Consider the following 17,080-nt stretch of genomic DNA (forward strand, 5'->3'; position numbering starts at 1 on the left):
CTTGTTAAAAAACACTTGCCTGTGAAGTAATTGCGGCCACAGGATTGGAGCATGATTTTTTTTTCATAACATTGACCATTCCTCGAAAGAGGCTTGTGGAAAAGAGTCTGGCAGGGGTGGCGGTGAGAGAGCAGGTACACCATGAGTGTTGCAGATAAGCACCAGCCTTGCCACCTCCTCTTGCCGTGTTCGCAACCCTCAGAGATGGCCTGAATTTCCAGGTGCCAAATCGGGTGGTTTTTGATGGGCTTGGGCGAGAGAGGCCTTTTCAAAAAGGTCCGCAGAGGCCTTCTGCAAGGACGTGTGAGTGGGTAAAACTTCAGGGTACAAGTGGTCTTTTGTCAAAGCTGTACTGGGGGTGGGGTTGGGGGACACAGGCCTGCCAAATTATTATTATTATTTATTAGAGGTGCTGAGGACCATTGCCAGACTTCCCAATCTCCTGGATTTCTGGGGAAGCTTCACAAAGAGTAACTGTTCCACTGGATGCATTATGGAAGCAGTTAGTCTGATCAGCACACATCCCTTTGTATTATTCATTTTGATTCTAAATTCAGAGCGTCCCCCACATCCTGTCCTGGGCTTTCAGTAGAAATAGATCTTTCGCTTTGTGATGTAGCAATCAAGTACCAGAAAAGCATTTTCTCTAGCTGCTCCCACTCCTGAACACCAGGGATGGGATCATGGGCTGCATTTCCATCCCATTTTTGGGTCAGGTAGGGAGAGGCACGGTTTGTGGCTTCTTGTGAGGAGAGGGGGTTGGCAGCACTTGCAAAACATGCTAAGCAATGACTGCTGTGCACAACCACCTCCTGCAATGGAACGGCTTCAAACCGTTGGGGGTTGAAGGCAGCTGCTCATGTTTCCAGAGTAAGGCAGTGTAAGGTGTTGATTTCCTGAAACCAGGGTCTTGGGCTGGTTTGAGACATGGAGAAAGAGCAGCTGCAAAAGACAAAACAGTTATCATAATTAAATAAGTTAATACCAAGAAATGAAAAACATTTAAAGAAGGCAGTTAAGGAAAGAAAAAAATGACTCAACTTGAGGTGGTGGATGGAAATCAATACAAAAGACTAGAGTGCTTAGGTTTGATTATTCAGAATAATGTTGTTGTTGTTTAGTCATTTAGTTGTGTCCGACTCTTTGTGACCTCATGGACCAGAGCACGCCGGGCACTCCTGTCTTCCACCACCTCCCGCAGTTTGGTCAAACTCATGCTGGTAGCTTCGAGAACACTGTCCAACCATCTTGTCCTCTGTCGTCCCCTTCTCCTTGTGCCCTCCATCTTCCCCAACATCAGGGTCTTTTCCAGGGAGTCTTCTCTTCTCATGAGGTGGCCAAAGTCTTGGAGCCTCAGCTTCAGGATCCGTCCTTCCAGTGAGCGCTTAGGGCTGATTTCCTTCAGAATGGAGAGGTTTGATCTTCTTGCAGTCCATGGGACTCTCAAGAGTCTCCTCCAGCACCATAATTCAAAAGCATCAATTCTTCGGCGATCAGCCTTCTTTATGGTCCAGCTCTCGCTTCCATACATCATAATAATAACCACAGGTTGTTGGTGGGGCGAAATATATTTAGTTATTATGTATTTTTATGCATTTGTTTATTCTTAGTTTTAGTTTGAATTTTGGATGGAATCTTTCTGTGGGTGTATGTAAAACTTGATAAAAGTAATATTAGAAAGAAAGAAAGAAAGAAAGAAAGAAAGAAAGAAAGAAAGAAAGAAAGAAAGAAAGAAAGAAAGAAAGAAAGAAAGAGTAGCTGCCTCTGGCTTGTGTTGAGAAAGGTAGACTCGAATCTACCTTGTTTGAAAAACTCAGGACAGCTTAAAAGAAGGTCCTTCTTCAAGCCGTGCACAATCCAACTATGGATCTCCCTTCCGTAGGAGGCAGTCATGGCCACCAACTTGCTTGACTTTATTAGAGGATTGGACAAATCCATGGAGGAGAGGGCCATGGGTGGCTATCGGCCATGATGTGATTCCAATGCTCTGCCAGCAGTGCTTCTGAAACCACAGGAGGGGAGAGGACCCTCGTGCTTGACTCCTGGTTTCTGGCTTCCCATCATGGCCATCTTGGTTGCCAGCATGAGAAGAGGATGCTGGACTGGGTGGTACATTGGCCTGATCCAGCAGGACTCCTTCTTATGCTCTAGACTGAAGTCTCAAATTTTAACATACGATAGCAGACAAAGAACGACAATGTACTGAGATCCCTTCCTTAATCCCTCACGCACTTCAGAAGAGGCCTTAGAGTATCCCTCCTTTGTTGGCTTCACCCTTGGGCAGCATCCGCTGAAGCAGAAAATGTGTCCCTCAAGCAGTTTTCATTAAAAAGCATGAGCAACATTTTGCCTGCTGGGACCTCACCTGTTCTCCAAGAATCCTCAAAGATTATAGACGCAGGCGCTGAGATTACATCTGCAAGCTCCCCATGGGGGCAGCTCATCAGGCCCTGGAGATTTGAATTCATCTAAAGTAGCCTGGTGTTCCCTTACTACCTCTTTGCCTATCTTAGGCTGCAGCTCCCTCCTTACATCATTTGCTCATCATTATTATCACCAGGTTGGACATTGCTTTCCCTTTGGGCGAAGACAGAGCAGTGTTCCACCTCTTCTCTGTCACCCAATAGCACTTCTCCATCTTCTCCATGCAGAGGACCTACGACTTGCTTGTTCTTCTTGCTTTGAAGAAACTTCTTTTCTAACCTTACTTGCAGGCCTGAGCTGATTCTCAGTTTTAGCCCTCCTGGCCTTCTCCCTGAAACTATTGGCTACTCGTGCGTACTCCTCCTTTGTTATTTCCCCTTTCTCCCGTTTCTTATACAAGCCCTTCTAAAATCTCAGCTCATCTTTAAGCTTCTAATTTAGCCACACCAGTTTCTTGAGATGAATCTCACTTTTCTTTCTTGTTGGAATTGTCTGCATTTAGAATTTCAATATTTCTCATTTTAGAGCCTCCCATCCAACTTGACTCTTTGAGTATTTCTGACCATGGGATCTCACCCAACAGCTCCTTCAGCTTTTAAAAATTGGCCTTCTTAAAGTCTAGAGTGCATGTCCAACTATACTTTTCCTTTCCTCTGTAACATGAAACCAACACAATCACTTCCTCACAAAGGTTTGCAAGTACTTCCACTTTGTCAGTCAGTTCCTTCCTGTTGCTGAGGACCAGGTCCAAGATAGATGATGCCCTCGCTGTTTCTTCCACCTTCTGGGAAATGAAATTGTCAGCAAAGCAACAGAGGAATTTGTCAGACCTTGCATTACTTGCAGGGTTTGAGTCCCAAAAGATATCGGGGAAGTTGAAGTCCCCCATGATTACTATTTCTCTCCTTTTTGAATGTTTGGTAATCTGCTCTAGGAAGACATCATCCAAGTCTTCAGTCTGGCTTGGTGGTCTATAGCAGACACCCACAGTAAGATCACTGTTGTTCCTCTCTCTTACAATTTTTACCCCTTTACAGTGGTACCTCGGGTTACATACCCTTCAGGTTACATACCCTTCAGGTTACAGACTCCACTAACCCAGAAATAGTACCTCGGATTAAGAACTTTGCTTCAGGATGAGAACAGAAATCATGCTCTGGCGGTGCGGCGGCAGTGGGAGGCCCCATTAACTAAAGTGGTGCTTCAGGTTAAGAACAGTGTCAGGTTAAGAATGGACCTCCGGAACGAATTAAGTACTTAACCTGAGGTACCACTGTAGTCTCAATCTGCCTTACATGCTCCAGATCATATAATGCTACTCCTCCTCCCTTCTTGTTTCTTCTATTTCCTCTGAGTAGGTTATATTTCTCTGTTCCTACATTCCAGTCATGTGTCTCATCCCACCAGGTTTTAGTAATGCCTCCTAGGTCATATTTGCCATCCTGTATGAGCTCAAATTCGTTGTGTTTTTTCCCCATGCTCTGTGTGTTAGTATAGAGACAACTGATACCATTTATCTCTTAATATTTCCTCGCAACATGTTGGGAACCAGACCCACCTGCACAGGTAATCTCTGTGCATTTCAGACTCTGGGGACCCTCTTTCTGCCTACCCTGAAAAGCATTGCCTGCCGTTTTGTGTGCAAAGGGAAGGGCAGTTCATTTCGTTCTCTCCCAATAGCTCGTTTTTTCAGCCTTAAGTTAATTTCTCCACATTTCAACATCCTTTCTATAAGATAAATGAATATATTTAATAATCCCTCATGAAAATTCATCAGCATTTAAATTAGAATTTCTCTTAATATGCACATGTTTGTTTGCAATTTTGCTTGATCCTATTTTGTTTAGTCTACCCAGATATTTAGCATGCTGGTTCATGTTTTAATTTGTTTTTCGTTTATTGTTGAGTTTAATTTTTTGGGGGGACGCTTTAAGTAATTGTTGTTCATTCTGTTTAAACAGCAATGTTGTTTGTCTTATCTTTTTCGTCAACAACTTGAAAGTTTTTTATAACGAGGTGTGTGGATTTTATGAAATAAGTAAATAGGCTAACAATGTAGCTGTTTAAAACTGTTTTTGTAGATAATTTTATGGTCTGTCAGGGACAGGGGAGATGCTGACAAGTGTGCACTGGGGGAAGCAGGGCTGGCATCTCACTCGGGAGAGAGGGGCAGTGATTTGTGGGGGACTGTTCCGGCCAGGAGGCAAGAGCTGGAGGGAAGGGAAGCTTCACAGCTGGAGGGTGGAGCGCAAGATGGGTCAGAAGAAGAGGAGGAAGAGGCAGGTCAGGCAAATGAAGGGCTGGAGGCCTCCCCATCCTCTCCTGCACCACTGTCTCCCAGAACCAGGAGGGGACTGAAAAGGGAGGAGCAGAGGCAGTTTCCAGGCAGGCATAGTCTTTGGCTGGCTGTATGCAGCCCATTGGTAGAAGGTTCCTAAGCTGGCGGAGGGGGAGTGGACCTCCTCCTGCTGCAACTGCTCCATAGAGTACAGACCTCGGAATAGCTCCCTAGACACTAAAACATGGGTAGGCAAACTAAGGCCCGGGGGCCGGATCCAGCCCATTCGCCTTCTAAATCCGGCCCACAGACAGTCTGGGAATCAGCGTGTTTTTACATTAGAATGTGTGCTTTTATTTAAAATGCATCTCTGGGTTATTTGTGGGGTATAGGAATTCGTTCATTCCCCACCCCCCAAAAAATATATAGTCCAGCCCCCCACAAGGTTTGAGGGACGGTGGACCGGCCTCCCGCTGAAAAAGTTTGCTGACCGCTGCACTAAAATGATGTGTGTGGTATCTGAAGCCATGGAAACTACTGTTAAGTGTCAGCTTTGTCCTTAAAGAGTTAACCATCTGCCCGTGTGCATTCCTTTGGCTGAGGAGACCCTTGACATTGTTTTATTCTTTTCGTAAACCATGCTGAGGTTTTTCCCCTTTACAATAAAGTGACATATAAATTTAACGAGGCAAATAAATAAAAATAAATAATGTGCACATTTTTTGCAAAGCGGGCTCCCCTAATATAATGCATTTTTAGTTGGGAGATGTTTTTTCGTTTGTCTTTTAACTTGCATATGTATTTTAATGCACACTCCCCTCCCCCCCCGAACGCAATTTATTTCTTTTGCCAGAGAGCTGCATTGCAAAATGCAGGCAAGTGTGGCTTTTGAAGGATAGCTGTGCTTCACTTTGCATATTGGTTCAAGAAGAGTGAACACGGTGGCTTCTCATTAAAATGCAAACAAAACCCAATGCCTCTCCCTCCCCCTGCCCACATTTTGTACCAATTGCCTACGCTTGCTCAGCAACGTCTCTCTCTCTCTCTCTCTCTCTCTCTCTCTCTCTCTCCCCCTTGACAGAAGTGTATGCGACTCAACCCTGATGTTCCCGTCTGGGTCTCCAAGCAGCGCATTCTCTGCACCTTGAACCACAGCCTGAAGGACGTACTGAACTATGGCCTCTTCCAGCCAGCCTTCAACGGCAGGGCCGGGAAGTTCCTGGATGAAGAGCGGCTGTTGAGAGAGTACCCTCTGAACCCGGACACCCCGGTCCCTTACCTGGAGGTACCGACCTGCAGGCCTGCCTCGTTTTCTGTAGCTACCACCCCCAGCCCCACTTGGGCCTGCCTTGGGGCATGGGGGCCATGTTGAGCTGGGGTGGAATGGAAACAACGGGGGGGGCATTCCTTCTCCAGAGACCAAGCTTCTGAATGGCATTGCCAGCCTTTAATCTAGCTGAGATTCCTGCCTTGCAGGGGGTTGGACTAACTCTAAGATTCTGTGATTCTAGGTAATCGATGGTTGACCCCCTTGCTGCACTGGAGGTCAGGCTGGGTGCTCTCAGCAACCACTTACTTGGACCTCAAAGATCTATTAAAATCCCATTTAGATATACTGGCTTAGCGTTTAATTCTTGCAGCAGAGGCCCTGTGGGTCACCTTTGCCCATCCTGGCCGGGGCCTCCCTGGCCTGTGATCTTTTGCCTCCAAAAGTGGCTGCATCACATGGTCTAAATGTGGATGTGGTGGTATGCATCTGGTGCCTTGGCACCCGACAAATGTTGCCACCCCAATCAGATTTGGGCGTGAAATATACTTGGAGTCGAGAGTGGATTTCATGCTCTTTATTCAGCTCATAGTGGTGAGGAAGAATGGAAGTTCCCCCAGACTGTCTGCTTTATATACAGTGGTACCTTTGGTTACATACTTTATTCGTTCTGGAGGTCCGTTCTTAACCTGAAACTGTTCTTAACCTGAAGTACCACGTTAGCTAATGGGACCTCCTGCTGCCACCGCGCCGCTGCTGCACAATTTCTGTTCTCATCCTGAAGCAAAGCTCTTAACCTGAGGTAATATTTCTGGGTTAGCGGATTCTGTAGCCTGAAGCGTCTGTAACCTGAAGCGTATGTAACCCGAGGTACCACTGTACATTATTTACATAATGGGCCCCATGTGATTGGCTAATTCCGGGATTCTCCTGTAGGCCAATCAGGTTGCGGATTCACTTCTGCCTGGAGCTGGATTGGGGGGCTCCTGTGGACCAATCAGACTGCTGCATTCTGGATCCTATTGTTCTAGGACCAATCAGACTGCTGCATTTTGGATCCTATTCAACTCAGTACATAACAGGGGGGTTGCAGCCGTTTCCCACCAATTTAACGCAGGCACCCCCTTTTGTTTTCCCATATCTTCCCTGCTCCCCAAAACCCTTTCCGAAAGCAGATGCTGCAGGAACTTCTCTGCAAGCCTCAGGTATGGGGGGAGGGGGAGGGGGCTAATGTTAGGCATGTCTTTTAGCAAAAGAGATCAACGATTTCACACTGGAGTCCCTCAAGAGCTCCTTGGTGAATGCCAAGCGGGCCCAGCAGCCTGCTCCTTCTCTGATTTGCTAGTTAGTTCTAAAATGCCAACCTTTGCCACCTCTTCTTCACATAGCTCTTCAGGTACGCTGCTTCAAAAACAATGAATCACCACCGAGCTAAATTTAGGAAAGGGAGGGAGGGAGGAGAAGAGCTGGATGGGTTTTTGTGCTTGGAAAATGGGAAGGACGGAGTGATGCCAACCACACAGGACCTGCTCAGGGTCCAGACACTTTCACAGGACTCTTCCTGGGTGGGGAATAATTTTTATCTATCTCCCATGACAACTGGAAGTTTGGTCTTCCCTTCCTTCCTTCCTTCCTTCCTTCCTTCCTTCCTTCCTTCCTTCCTTCCTTCCTTCCTTCCTTCCTTCTTCCCTTCCTTCCTTCCTTACTCAAAAAGCTCAGTTCACAGGAAGTTAAATCCTGCACAGTATTCCATGCTGAACTGATTTCTAAGCGCAGGTCTGAGATACTTTCCATTTGCCCCACCTCTTTTCTGGGGAACACCCATTGTTTACTGCTGAATCGCAACGAAGGTCAGTTGTTTTTTCTGTGGATTAAATACTTCCTCTGGTCCCGCTGCTTTCCCCCAGGGAAAACCGCTGTTTTGCGCTCCATCAGAGCAAGTGGCAATCATGTTTTCTGCAGGTTGCTGTTTGTTCCCATTCCACACCAAAGAGCAGCTTTTCCCTGGGAAAGGAGTGAGGTAAGGGGGAGGCTGCTTGCAGCTGTCCCGCTCAGAGTCATGCTTTCTAGGCCCAAGACAAGCAGACGTGTGGGGTATCCCTCAGCGGTCAGCAGCGGGTTTTCCCAGGAAAAGTGGTGGAAAAAAGAAAAACCTCTCAGACCCACGCCTAGAAATCACGAACCAAACGGAAGTGTGAACGAGCCCCGTGTGGGATTTGAACCGGTTCCCTGCAAACATGGTTTTGACCTGTAAATCCCCAGGTTGATGGCCCAATAGACCTAACCAATTTCCCCTTCCTCTGTGCCCCCCCAGGTGAATGGACTTGCCCGTTCTCCCAACTCTCTCTCTCTCTCTCTCTCTCTCTCTCTCTCTCATTTTTTTAATTCCCAACTCTCAGTATGGACCGTGTTTGCTGTGGTGGGAGAGAGGGTGACACTAGAATTCCTCTACCCTGGCAATTCATCAGAGCCCAAGAACATTCTTAGGAGAGTACTGACTTCTTCTCTGAGCCTTTTTACAGCCAAGATTGAGCAGGCATGGAGTGATTCGGTCCTACCCATATACTACTTTTTTTTAAAAAAAAAAGGGGGGGTGGTTCCCAGGTCCGATTTTAAAGCTCTGTGTCCAAGTGCCCCTTTCCCTGTGAAAACCTGTTCTTTAAAGCTGAATTGGAGCAAACAGCCATTTGGGTTTTCTGCGGATTGATGTTTGCTCTGATTCAGCTTTAAAGAGCAGCTTTAAATCTCCAGATCTAAAAAAAGGGTGCTCAGAGAGAGCTTTAAAGTGTGGACGATGCATGAAAACAGCGGAGGAATGGCAAGGGTGGATAAGCTCTGAGCTTTGTTGCTGCTGCTATATCCCCCAAGATATAAAAGAACTTGTAATGCTTCCAAAGGGAAGGAACTGAACCAATATGGTGAGCCGCTGAATACCATCTCCTGGGAATCGCAGGTGGGGAGAGATCCTGCTTGTGGACTTTCCATTCAGACACCTGGTTGGACACTGGGAGAACAAGATGCTAGACTAAAGCCCCCCCCCCCCTTGGTCCTGATCCTGCAACTGGGCTTTCTTGACATCCTTAAATGCCTCTGAAGCCTGTGGGCTGCCCTTGGCACAGGGCCTGTTTTGGCGATTTGTGGGTGACGCTCCTTTCTCCTCTCTGCTCTTGTTCTCCAGTTCCGGTACAAGAGGCGAGTTTACATCCAGAGCCTGCTGGACGACAAGCAGTTTGCCAAGTTGCACACAAAGGTAAGAAGAGACCGCCATCCTCAAGGCGAGCAGGGGAGGCCCTTGCACATGACCCAGCCCCTGGTAGTCTGGCCATTCCTGAGACAATGAGAAGGTTCCCTCACCCCCTCCCTCCTTGCAGAGAAAACGTTTGGTCAGCTTGGGAGTCAAAATGGTTTCAGGACGGTCTTCCTGTGCTGCTCCAGACATGTGGTTTATATATTTACGTACGTGTTTGCTTGGTAGATTTATGAACATTTAGTATATATCTAAGACATTATTTTTTTTATTTCAAGACACATTCATAGCTACTACCCAGCATGGTTTTATCCTTTTGAGTACCAGTTGCTGGAAACCACGGGAAGGGAGCTGGGCATGTTTAGCCTGGAGAAGAGGAGGTTAAGGGGTGATATGATAGCCATGTTCAAATATATAAAAGGATGTCACATAGAGGAGGGAGAAAGGTTGTTTTCTGCTGCTCCAGAGAAGCGGACACGGAGCAATGGATCCAAACTACAAGAAAGAAGATTCCACCTAAACATTAGGAAGAACTTCCTGACAGTAAGAGCTGTTTGACAGTGGAATTTGCTGCCAAGGAGTGTGGTGGAGTCTCCTACTTTGGAGGTCTTTGGGCAGAGGCTTGACAACCATGTGTCAGGAGTGCTCTGATGGTGTTTCCTGCTTGGCAGGGGGTTGGACTCGATGGCCCTTGTGGTCTCTTCCAACTCTATGATTCTATGATTCTATGGCTCACGTGCTCGGAAACTGCTTTCAGGCTTCCCATAATGGGCAACTGGTTGGCCTCTGTGAGAAGAACAGGATGGTGGACCAGCTGGGCCACTGGCCTGATCCAGCAGCAGGCTCTTCCTACGTTCTTTTATCTACACTGGCTGGCAGCAGCTCTCCAGGGTTTCAGACCAGGGCAGGTTGGAGACATTCCTTGCCCGACCTGGAGATCCCAGGAATTAAATGTGGATTTGTTTTCATGCAAAGCAGGCAATCTGTTTTCATGCAAAGCAGGGATGCGGGTGGCATTGTGGGTTAAACCACAGAGCCTAAGGCTTGACAATCAGAAGGCCGGCGGTTCGAATCCCCGCGACGGGGTAATCTCCCGTTGCTCAGTCCCTGCTCCTGCCAACCTAGCGGTTCAAAAGCACATCAAAGTGCAAGTAGATAAAGAGGTACCGCTCCAGCGGAAAGGTAAACGGTGTTTCCGTGCGCTGCTCTGGTTCGCCAGAAGCGGCTTAGTCATGCTGGTCACATGACCCGGAAGCTGTACGCCGGCTTCCTCGGCCAATAAAGCAAGGTGAGTGCCGCAACCCCAGAGTCGGTCACGACCGGACCTAATGGTCAGGGGTCCCTTTTCCTTTACCTTTAGGCAATCTGCCACTGAGCTGCAGCCCTTCCATTGGAGAGTGCCAGTCGGATGCCTCCTTGGTCTTTGAGCCATGGCTTGCCTACTCCCACCGCCTAAGAGAGGGCTCCAACACTTGGCCCCGCAAAGTATGCCTCAGCTGCTGAAGCAACTCTTGTTGTGTGAGACATAAAATGATGCCCATTCCCCCTTCTCCCCTCCTGCCTACATCCCTCCCCCCTTTTGCTCACAGCAGGGCCGCTCAATTTGGCCTGTGGCTCCAGGGGTGCCGGCCTGGTTTCTGGCGCTCTTGTGCAGGGAGAAGGAGGGGGAGAGCGCCTCTGAGGTTTCAGTCCATCTAGGAAACAGCAGCTGTTGGGCGGAGGGGGAAACGCTGCAGATGCAAAGCAGGGAGAGAAATGATGATCTCTCCCCGCTGCCCCCCCCACCGCCCTGTTTGTCCAGATGGATCCCTCCAACTGACCCAGAGGCATCAAGCAGGCAAGATCATAGAGGAGTGCAGTTGGAAGGCACACCCAGGGATCATCTGGTCCAGCGGTTCTCAACCTGTGGGTCCCCAGATGTTGTTGGACTACAACTCCCATCATCCCTAGCTAGCAAGGCCAGAGCTCAGGGATGATGGGAGTTGTAGTCCAACAACATCTGGGGACCCACAGGTTGGGTCTGCTGCTGCAGAGCCTGGCAGGCAGCTTGTTGTCCTTGTGGCCGAGGCCACAAACCGCTTGGGTTGGTCCCTTGCCCGTTCCAGGGGTTGAGGACCTGCTGGACTAAATCCCGATCTTTTTTTATTAGAAAGAGCCTTGCAGAATCAGGCCAAAGGAGACCATTTGGCCTGGCCTTCTGCCTCTAGCAATGGTGAGCCCTCACCTTGAGGAAGCACCAGGGTGATGTTCATCCCAAGGGAAGGCTGGCCTGTTTCTCTCCTGCCTCCGAAGCAGCTCACGTCTGGTGCTCTGATCTCCTTGGAGAAGAAATGCAGCAGAAGCGCTCTGAGATGTACAAATACCAGCCATCGGCAATTTGAAGAGTCGGCCAGCGGAGCCTCTTTCCACCCTTCCCTGTCTGTCTTTTTGTGTGTGCATGAGCAATATCTCAGAGCAGCCTTTATTTTATTTTGCAAGAAGCTGTCTTTGCTCCGTGCGGTTGGCAATGTGCTCCCCCCTCCGCCCCCTGCAATTCCCTCTGATTGGGTTAAGATAGCAGTTTTCATCCGTGCCCTTTTGGCAAGGAAAGCAGCCTTCAGAAAATGATTGCAAAGTGGCAATTGGTAAGCAGCCGCAAATATTGACTTGGTCTGTGGACGGCTTCTGTGCAGTTCAGAATACTTTGAGGCTGCGTTCCGTTCAATGAGCGTTATCTTGGTGCGGATACAAATCTTCCGCAGAGTTAATTACCTCTAGGCCAGTGTGAGCCATTTTGAACTTCTCATCATGAGTCAGAGGAGATAGCTTGATACCCTCTATAATTAAGGAAATGTTGTTAGTAAAATCATCACAGAATTGTGGTTTTTTTTTTGAAGACTTGTGATCCCTGGAGGTGCTTTTAGGAGCGCTCTTTGATTTCCACTGCTGCAATTCTGCACAAGGAAACCCGGCTCTCTTTTTAGGCAGGCTACACTTTTGTGATGGCTAAAGGTGCAGAAATCTCCGAAGAATGTCTCACGGAATGGGGAGAGCCATGTGGCAGCGATGTGAGCCAGTGTCTAGATTGTGACTCGTCCATGGATATACTGATTGGAGTAGACCCTGCGGCTGTTTTCAGGAGGGGTTTTCAATTGGGTTTTGAAACCGTTTCTCACCGTGGTTCTGCTTGAGGATGGGCAATGATGTCTAGCAAAGGCCTGATCTTTCCAGGAGCTGCTGTTCCCTTCCGTAAGGAAAACCTCACAGCAAGATTCCAGGCAATGCTTTCTCCCAGAGACTTGCCTGTGACTGAGGACATAGGTCCAATCTTAGGGCTCATCCACACTTAAGTTTTGCCCCACAGTTTCTAGACCCAGGCCCACACTTTCCCGGTCCACGTCTGAGCTCTTTTTTAACTTCCCCGGCCACTTCCCCCACTCTCGAATGCTGAATCAAAATGCCACAAATGATTTATTATTTATTCTCATTATTTATTAAATTTGTATTTATTGGTCCTGCTAGCTAGGAATGATGGGAACTGTGGTCTTTTAGAAGACATCTGAAGGCAGCCCTGTTTAGGGAACCTTTTAATGTTTAATAAATTATTGTATTTTAATATTCTGTTGGAAGCCGCCCAGATTGGCGGGGTATAAATATTATTATTAGTATTATTATTATTATTATTATTATTATTATTATTATTATTATTATTATTATTATTATTATTAATATCATCCAAAAGCAGCTGGAAACCAGTTAGGGAAGCCCTGCTAGGCTGTATTTACTCACTTTAGAGCCCACTTGAGAGCCAGTGTGGTGTAGTGGTTAAGAGCGGTAGTCTCATAATCTGGGGAACCAGGTTCGCGTCTCCGCTCCTCCACATGTAGCTGCTGGGTGACCTTGGGCCAGTCACACTTCTCTGAAGTCTCTCAGCCCCACTCACCTCACAGAGTGTTTGTTGTGGGGGAGGCAGGGAAAGGAGAATGTTAGCTGCTTTGAGACTCCTTAAAGGGAGTGAAAGGCGGGATATCAAATCCAAACTCTTCTTCTTCTATTATATGGCTTGCTTAGTTAATCTTCTGGTACTGGGATTAAATAAGACCTCATTATATACCATTTCATTACAGTCATACCTTGGATCTCAAACACCTTGACTCCCAAGCAAATCGGCTCCCGAACGACGGAAACCTGGAAGTGAGTGTTCTGGTTTTCGAACGATTTTCAGAAGCTGAATGTCTGGTGCGGCTTCGGATTGGCTGCAGGACGCTCCTGCAGCCAATCGGAAGCTGCGCCTTGGTTTTCAAATGGTTCTGGGAGTCAAACGGTCCTGGAGCACATTCTGTTCGAGAACCAAGGAACGACTGTATGTTTTTCCAGAACGTCATGTGCAGATCTCAGGGCACATCACAACATAAAAATACACAAATTTCTGGTGGTGTGTAACAGTGTAACACAGTATTCCCCCAGTTGGTTAAAACACTGAAGCTCTTTGAGGGAGGTTGATGTCTGATGTACGGCAGTGCGGCAGCTCAAGTCTAGCACCACAGAGCCCCAGGTTCGAATCCTGCCTGCGTCCCAGAGCTCCCTTGGGCTAGCCGCTCTCTTAACGCAGCCTACTTCGCAGGGTCGTTGTGACGAGGTGACTCTGCGGGCCACCTCGAGCTCCTCGGAGGAGAGGCAGGGATAAACGAAGCAAACCGGCAAAGAAGCGCGTTCTGCTGCTGGGATGGTATCGATCCTGCTGTGGCTGCCTCTTTCATGACACTGTTTTATTGATCTGAATGTCTTGTCGTCGGCTGCTTTGGAGGAAAAACAGGACAGCATTCTTTTTTAAAAAATAAACAAATGACTAAATGAGAGGGAGGACATTGCCTCCACCCCCCCAGCCCCAGCCCATCCTTTCCTGGGCTCTCTGTCCTCTGGAACCTCTCATGGTGTTGAGTTTCAGCCTTTGGAGCCGATGGCAGGTGGTTGGCAGTTGCCCGCTTCCTTCTGGGTCATGCAGCACCAGAGAGGCCGTTCGGGACAGCTGGCCTGAGAGAGGAGAGAGAGGCAGAGGTCTGGCAGGGCGAGGGGGGAGGCAGGAAAGGCACAAACGCCTCCTGCAACAGCAGCAGTGAGGGGCTTGCAGAAAGGGTCATTTGCAAAGCTGGCCGCGGTGCGTCCCCTCAGCACAGCCGCTGCTGTTTTGCTTGGACGGAGGGAAGGTTGTGGAATGTGCGAGTGTGTGTGTGTGTGTCCGCCTGACAGTGAGCATTTGTGTGCGTGTGTGTCCGTCCGGGTGTGAGCTCTACGCCCTGTCCTCAAGCCAGTGTGGAGATGAGCGAGGGACAGAGTCAGCGCCGTGGGGTGGAAGATGGGCGCCTCTCTGGGAAGGAAACCGACCCCGCGGGGAGACCAGGAGCAAAAGCCGAGGCGTGGCAGGTCCAGAGCCAAAAGCAAGGTACCCCACCCTCACTTAGCCACACGCTCTGGGTTTGACCTTCCTCACTGCCGCTCCGTTGGTGGGGAAAGGGATGGGGACTCCCTCCAGGCTGCCTGGGCTGGCCTCCACTTTTGACACATGGCCTTGCTGTGGGCGTGCGTTGGCCATTTGTGCCCCTCCACCGCCCTCCAACTGGATTTCTGCCCCTGGCACATGGGCTGATAACTAGGGCAGCGTTCTCTCGTCCCTGGGGGTGGAAGGGTGCTAGCAGGATGGAAATGAAGCTAACTTCTGCACAGAAGCTGGTTCTCGGCTACCGTTAAGGGTGGCAGAGCCACAGGACATGCATGGATTTGACCCTCAGGGCACCAGTTCGCTGGCAAGTTGTTCTCTGCAGCCGCTCTGAAATGTCCTTAGGCTCTGGGGGCTGGACGAAGGGTTCAACTCTCTGGTTCTGTGATTCCGTGCTGCAAGGCCCGATCGCTCCTGTTTTGAGCAAAGTCTGGGGGGGCAAGCTTTTATCCTCATTCTCCAGCATCTCTTAGGCTGGCCTTGCGGCCTCTTGCTATTTCATGGATATTTGATTGTGCCACACTGTCTGCTTCACACTGGGGGGTGCAGTGGAGGGGGGAGCAGGGGGAGGGGGCAGGATACGAACCTGAGTCCATGAACCTGGCCCATGGAGATGCCACCTCGGAACCTGTACAGATCCTTGGTGCGCTGGCACAGGAGTCAATCTGGGGTGGTGGTCTGCGAGGGGCTCTGTCCCCAATCCTGAGGCCAGACTGGATTTCCCATCCAGGACAGAGACTCCCCCTCCTCCTCTTCCTTTGAGACTTCCCTGCTGGGGTGGCAGCTAAAGACCTCTCTCTCTCCCTCTCTCTCTCTCTCCCTCCCTCTCTCTCTGGGTTTTTCTTTCTTTTTCATTGTGCGTCAGGGAATTGATTATCTGACAGCTCGTGGTGGCAAACAGATGAGATGCACCTACTTGCTTGCTGTTTAACCTCGAGCTTCGTCCGTGACAGCACGCGGGCTGGATTGGGGGGGGGGCTTGTCCTTGGACACCTGTGGGCAGGGGCTGCACTGGTGGCGGTGGGCTTCAGCCCACCTGCGGCTTCCCTTTTGCACTCACAGATCCTGTCCCTGCCCTGGACTTTCCTGCCTTGCCAGCTGGTGATGATTCCTGAAGGGCAGTTGGAGTCAGTTCCCTGCAAGAAGAACATCTCATTTCCTCCCTTCTGTTGCAGTTTGGGGGAGAGAAAAGGAGCCTCTGCTACATGCACTCCTTCTTTCCTTCCTTCCTCTATTTCTCCCCCTCCCTCTTTCCTTTTTGTAATGAGCTGGATTCCCCCACCCTGCCCTTTTCTGGAGGCTGTTGATTTTCCTTACAATTCCTTCCTAATGGGGGATAATGGGCTGCTTTGCCAAGGGCCACCAGCTGGGCAGCTGTGAGCCAAACACCCCCGCAACATCTCTCCCCCCATTCCAGCCCCTCCTTTCCTCTACCAGCACATTCTTGGCTATTAACTTCATATCCCGACTTTGGCAGCCGCCCCTCCAAGCACACTTAAAGGAGTTGTCTGCTGACGCCAAGCAGTTTTGTGTAAATGAGAGGCGATCTGAGCCAGCCTGCCACAGTTACCTGGAGCCCAGAGAAGGCCTGAGAGGTGTCCTGAGGATCTCAGCACCCCTGGGTGGGGGCCAGGAACACAAGAGTCAGCCTGGCCAATTGCTTACTAACCCAAAGCACCAAATGATTTGTAGCTGTGTCAAAATGTGTCCGTCTGAATTTTGAGTCCCAAAATATAGTTTATCTGTGCAGGGAAGAAGGAGGGGGCCCTGGAAAGCCTGTTCACCTTCTGCCCCACCTGAAGCCACACCATGTACTCAGTGGTGGTATTTCCTCCTCTGCTGAGGCGTTGATGCCACCTTTTCACAAACTGCTATATTCATTCTTGGATGAAGGAATTGAGGGGATGCTCAACGAATTTGCAGGTGGCACTAAACTGGGAAGGGTAGCTAATGCTGCAGAAGAGAGAATCAGAGTTGAAGATGACCAGTAACAGATTGGAGAACTGGGTGCAAGCTAACAAAATGAGTTTCAATAGGGACAAATGTCAGGTTCTGCGCTTAGGCAGGAAGAACCAGATAAACAAATATAGGATGGGGGACATCTGGCTTGCCAGTAGTACAGGTGAAAAGGATCTAGGGGTCTTGGTGGACTACAAACTTCATATGAGCCAACACTGTGATGCAGCAGCAAAAAAGGCAGATGCTATTCTAGGCTGCATCAATTCCATCAAGGGGAGTCATAGTACCAATTCTGTGCACCACAATTTGAGAAGGATGTTGACAAGCTGGAAGGTGTGCAAAGGAGGGAACCAAGATGATGTGTGGCTGAGGTGTGGACCCTGGTTTCCAAGCAAGCTCTTCCGCAGCTGTGGGAACGAAAGACACAGC

The 17,080-nt window shown here is 49.0% G+C and overlaps 1 protein-coding gene across 9 annotated transcripts in view; it reads left to right on the forward strand.

Annotated features, from left to right (window-relative positions):
* The window catches only part of SHANK3 (SH3 and multiple ankyrin repeat domains 3), a 449,651-nt gene that overhangs the window by 137,291 nt on the left and 295,280 nt on the right, over positions 1–17,080 (forward strand). For 8 of the 9 annotated variants that reach the window (XR_014012079.1, XR_014012080.1, XM_081209761.1 and 5 more), the window contains exons 3-4: positions 5,784–5,987; positions 9,148–9,219. Coding sequence is in view for 7 of the 9 variants with exons in the window: in XM_081209761.1 (XP_081065887.1) it covers positions 5,784–5,987; positions 9,148–9,219 (276 nt within the window). In the remaining 2 variants the exon portion in view is untranslated. Of the gene's footprint in view, positions 1–5,783; positions 5,988–9,147; positions 9,220–14,414; positions 14,639–17,080 lie in introns of those variants that run through there. The other variant, XM_081209766.1, reaches the window with a different exon arrangement.

This window comes from Podarcis bocagei (assembly GCF_964188305.1).
Source record: "Podarcis bocagei genome assembly, chromosome: 10".
NCBI lineage: Eukaryota > Metazoa > Chordata > Lepidosauria > Squamata > Lacertidae > Podarcis > Podarcis bocagei.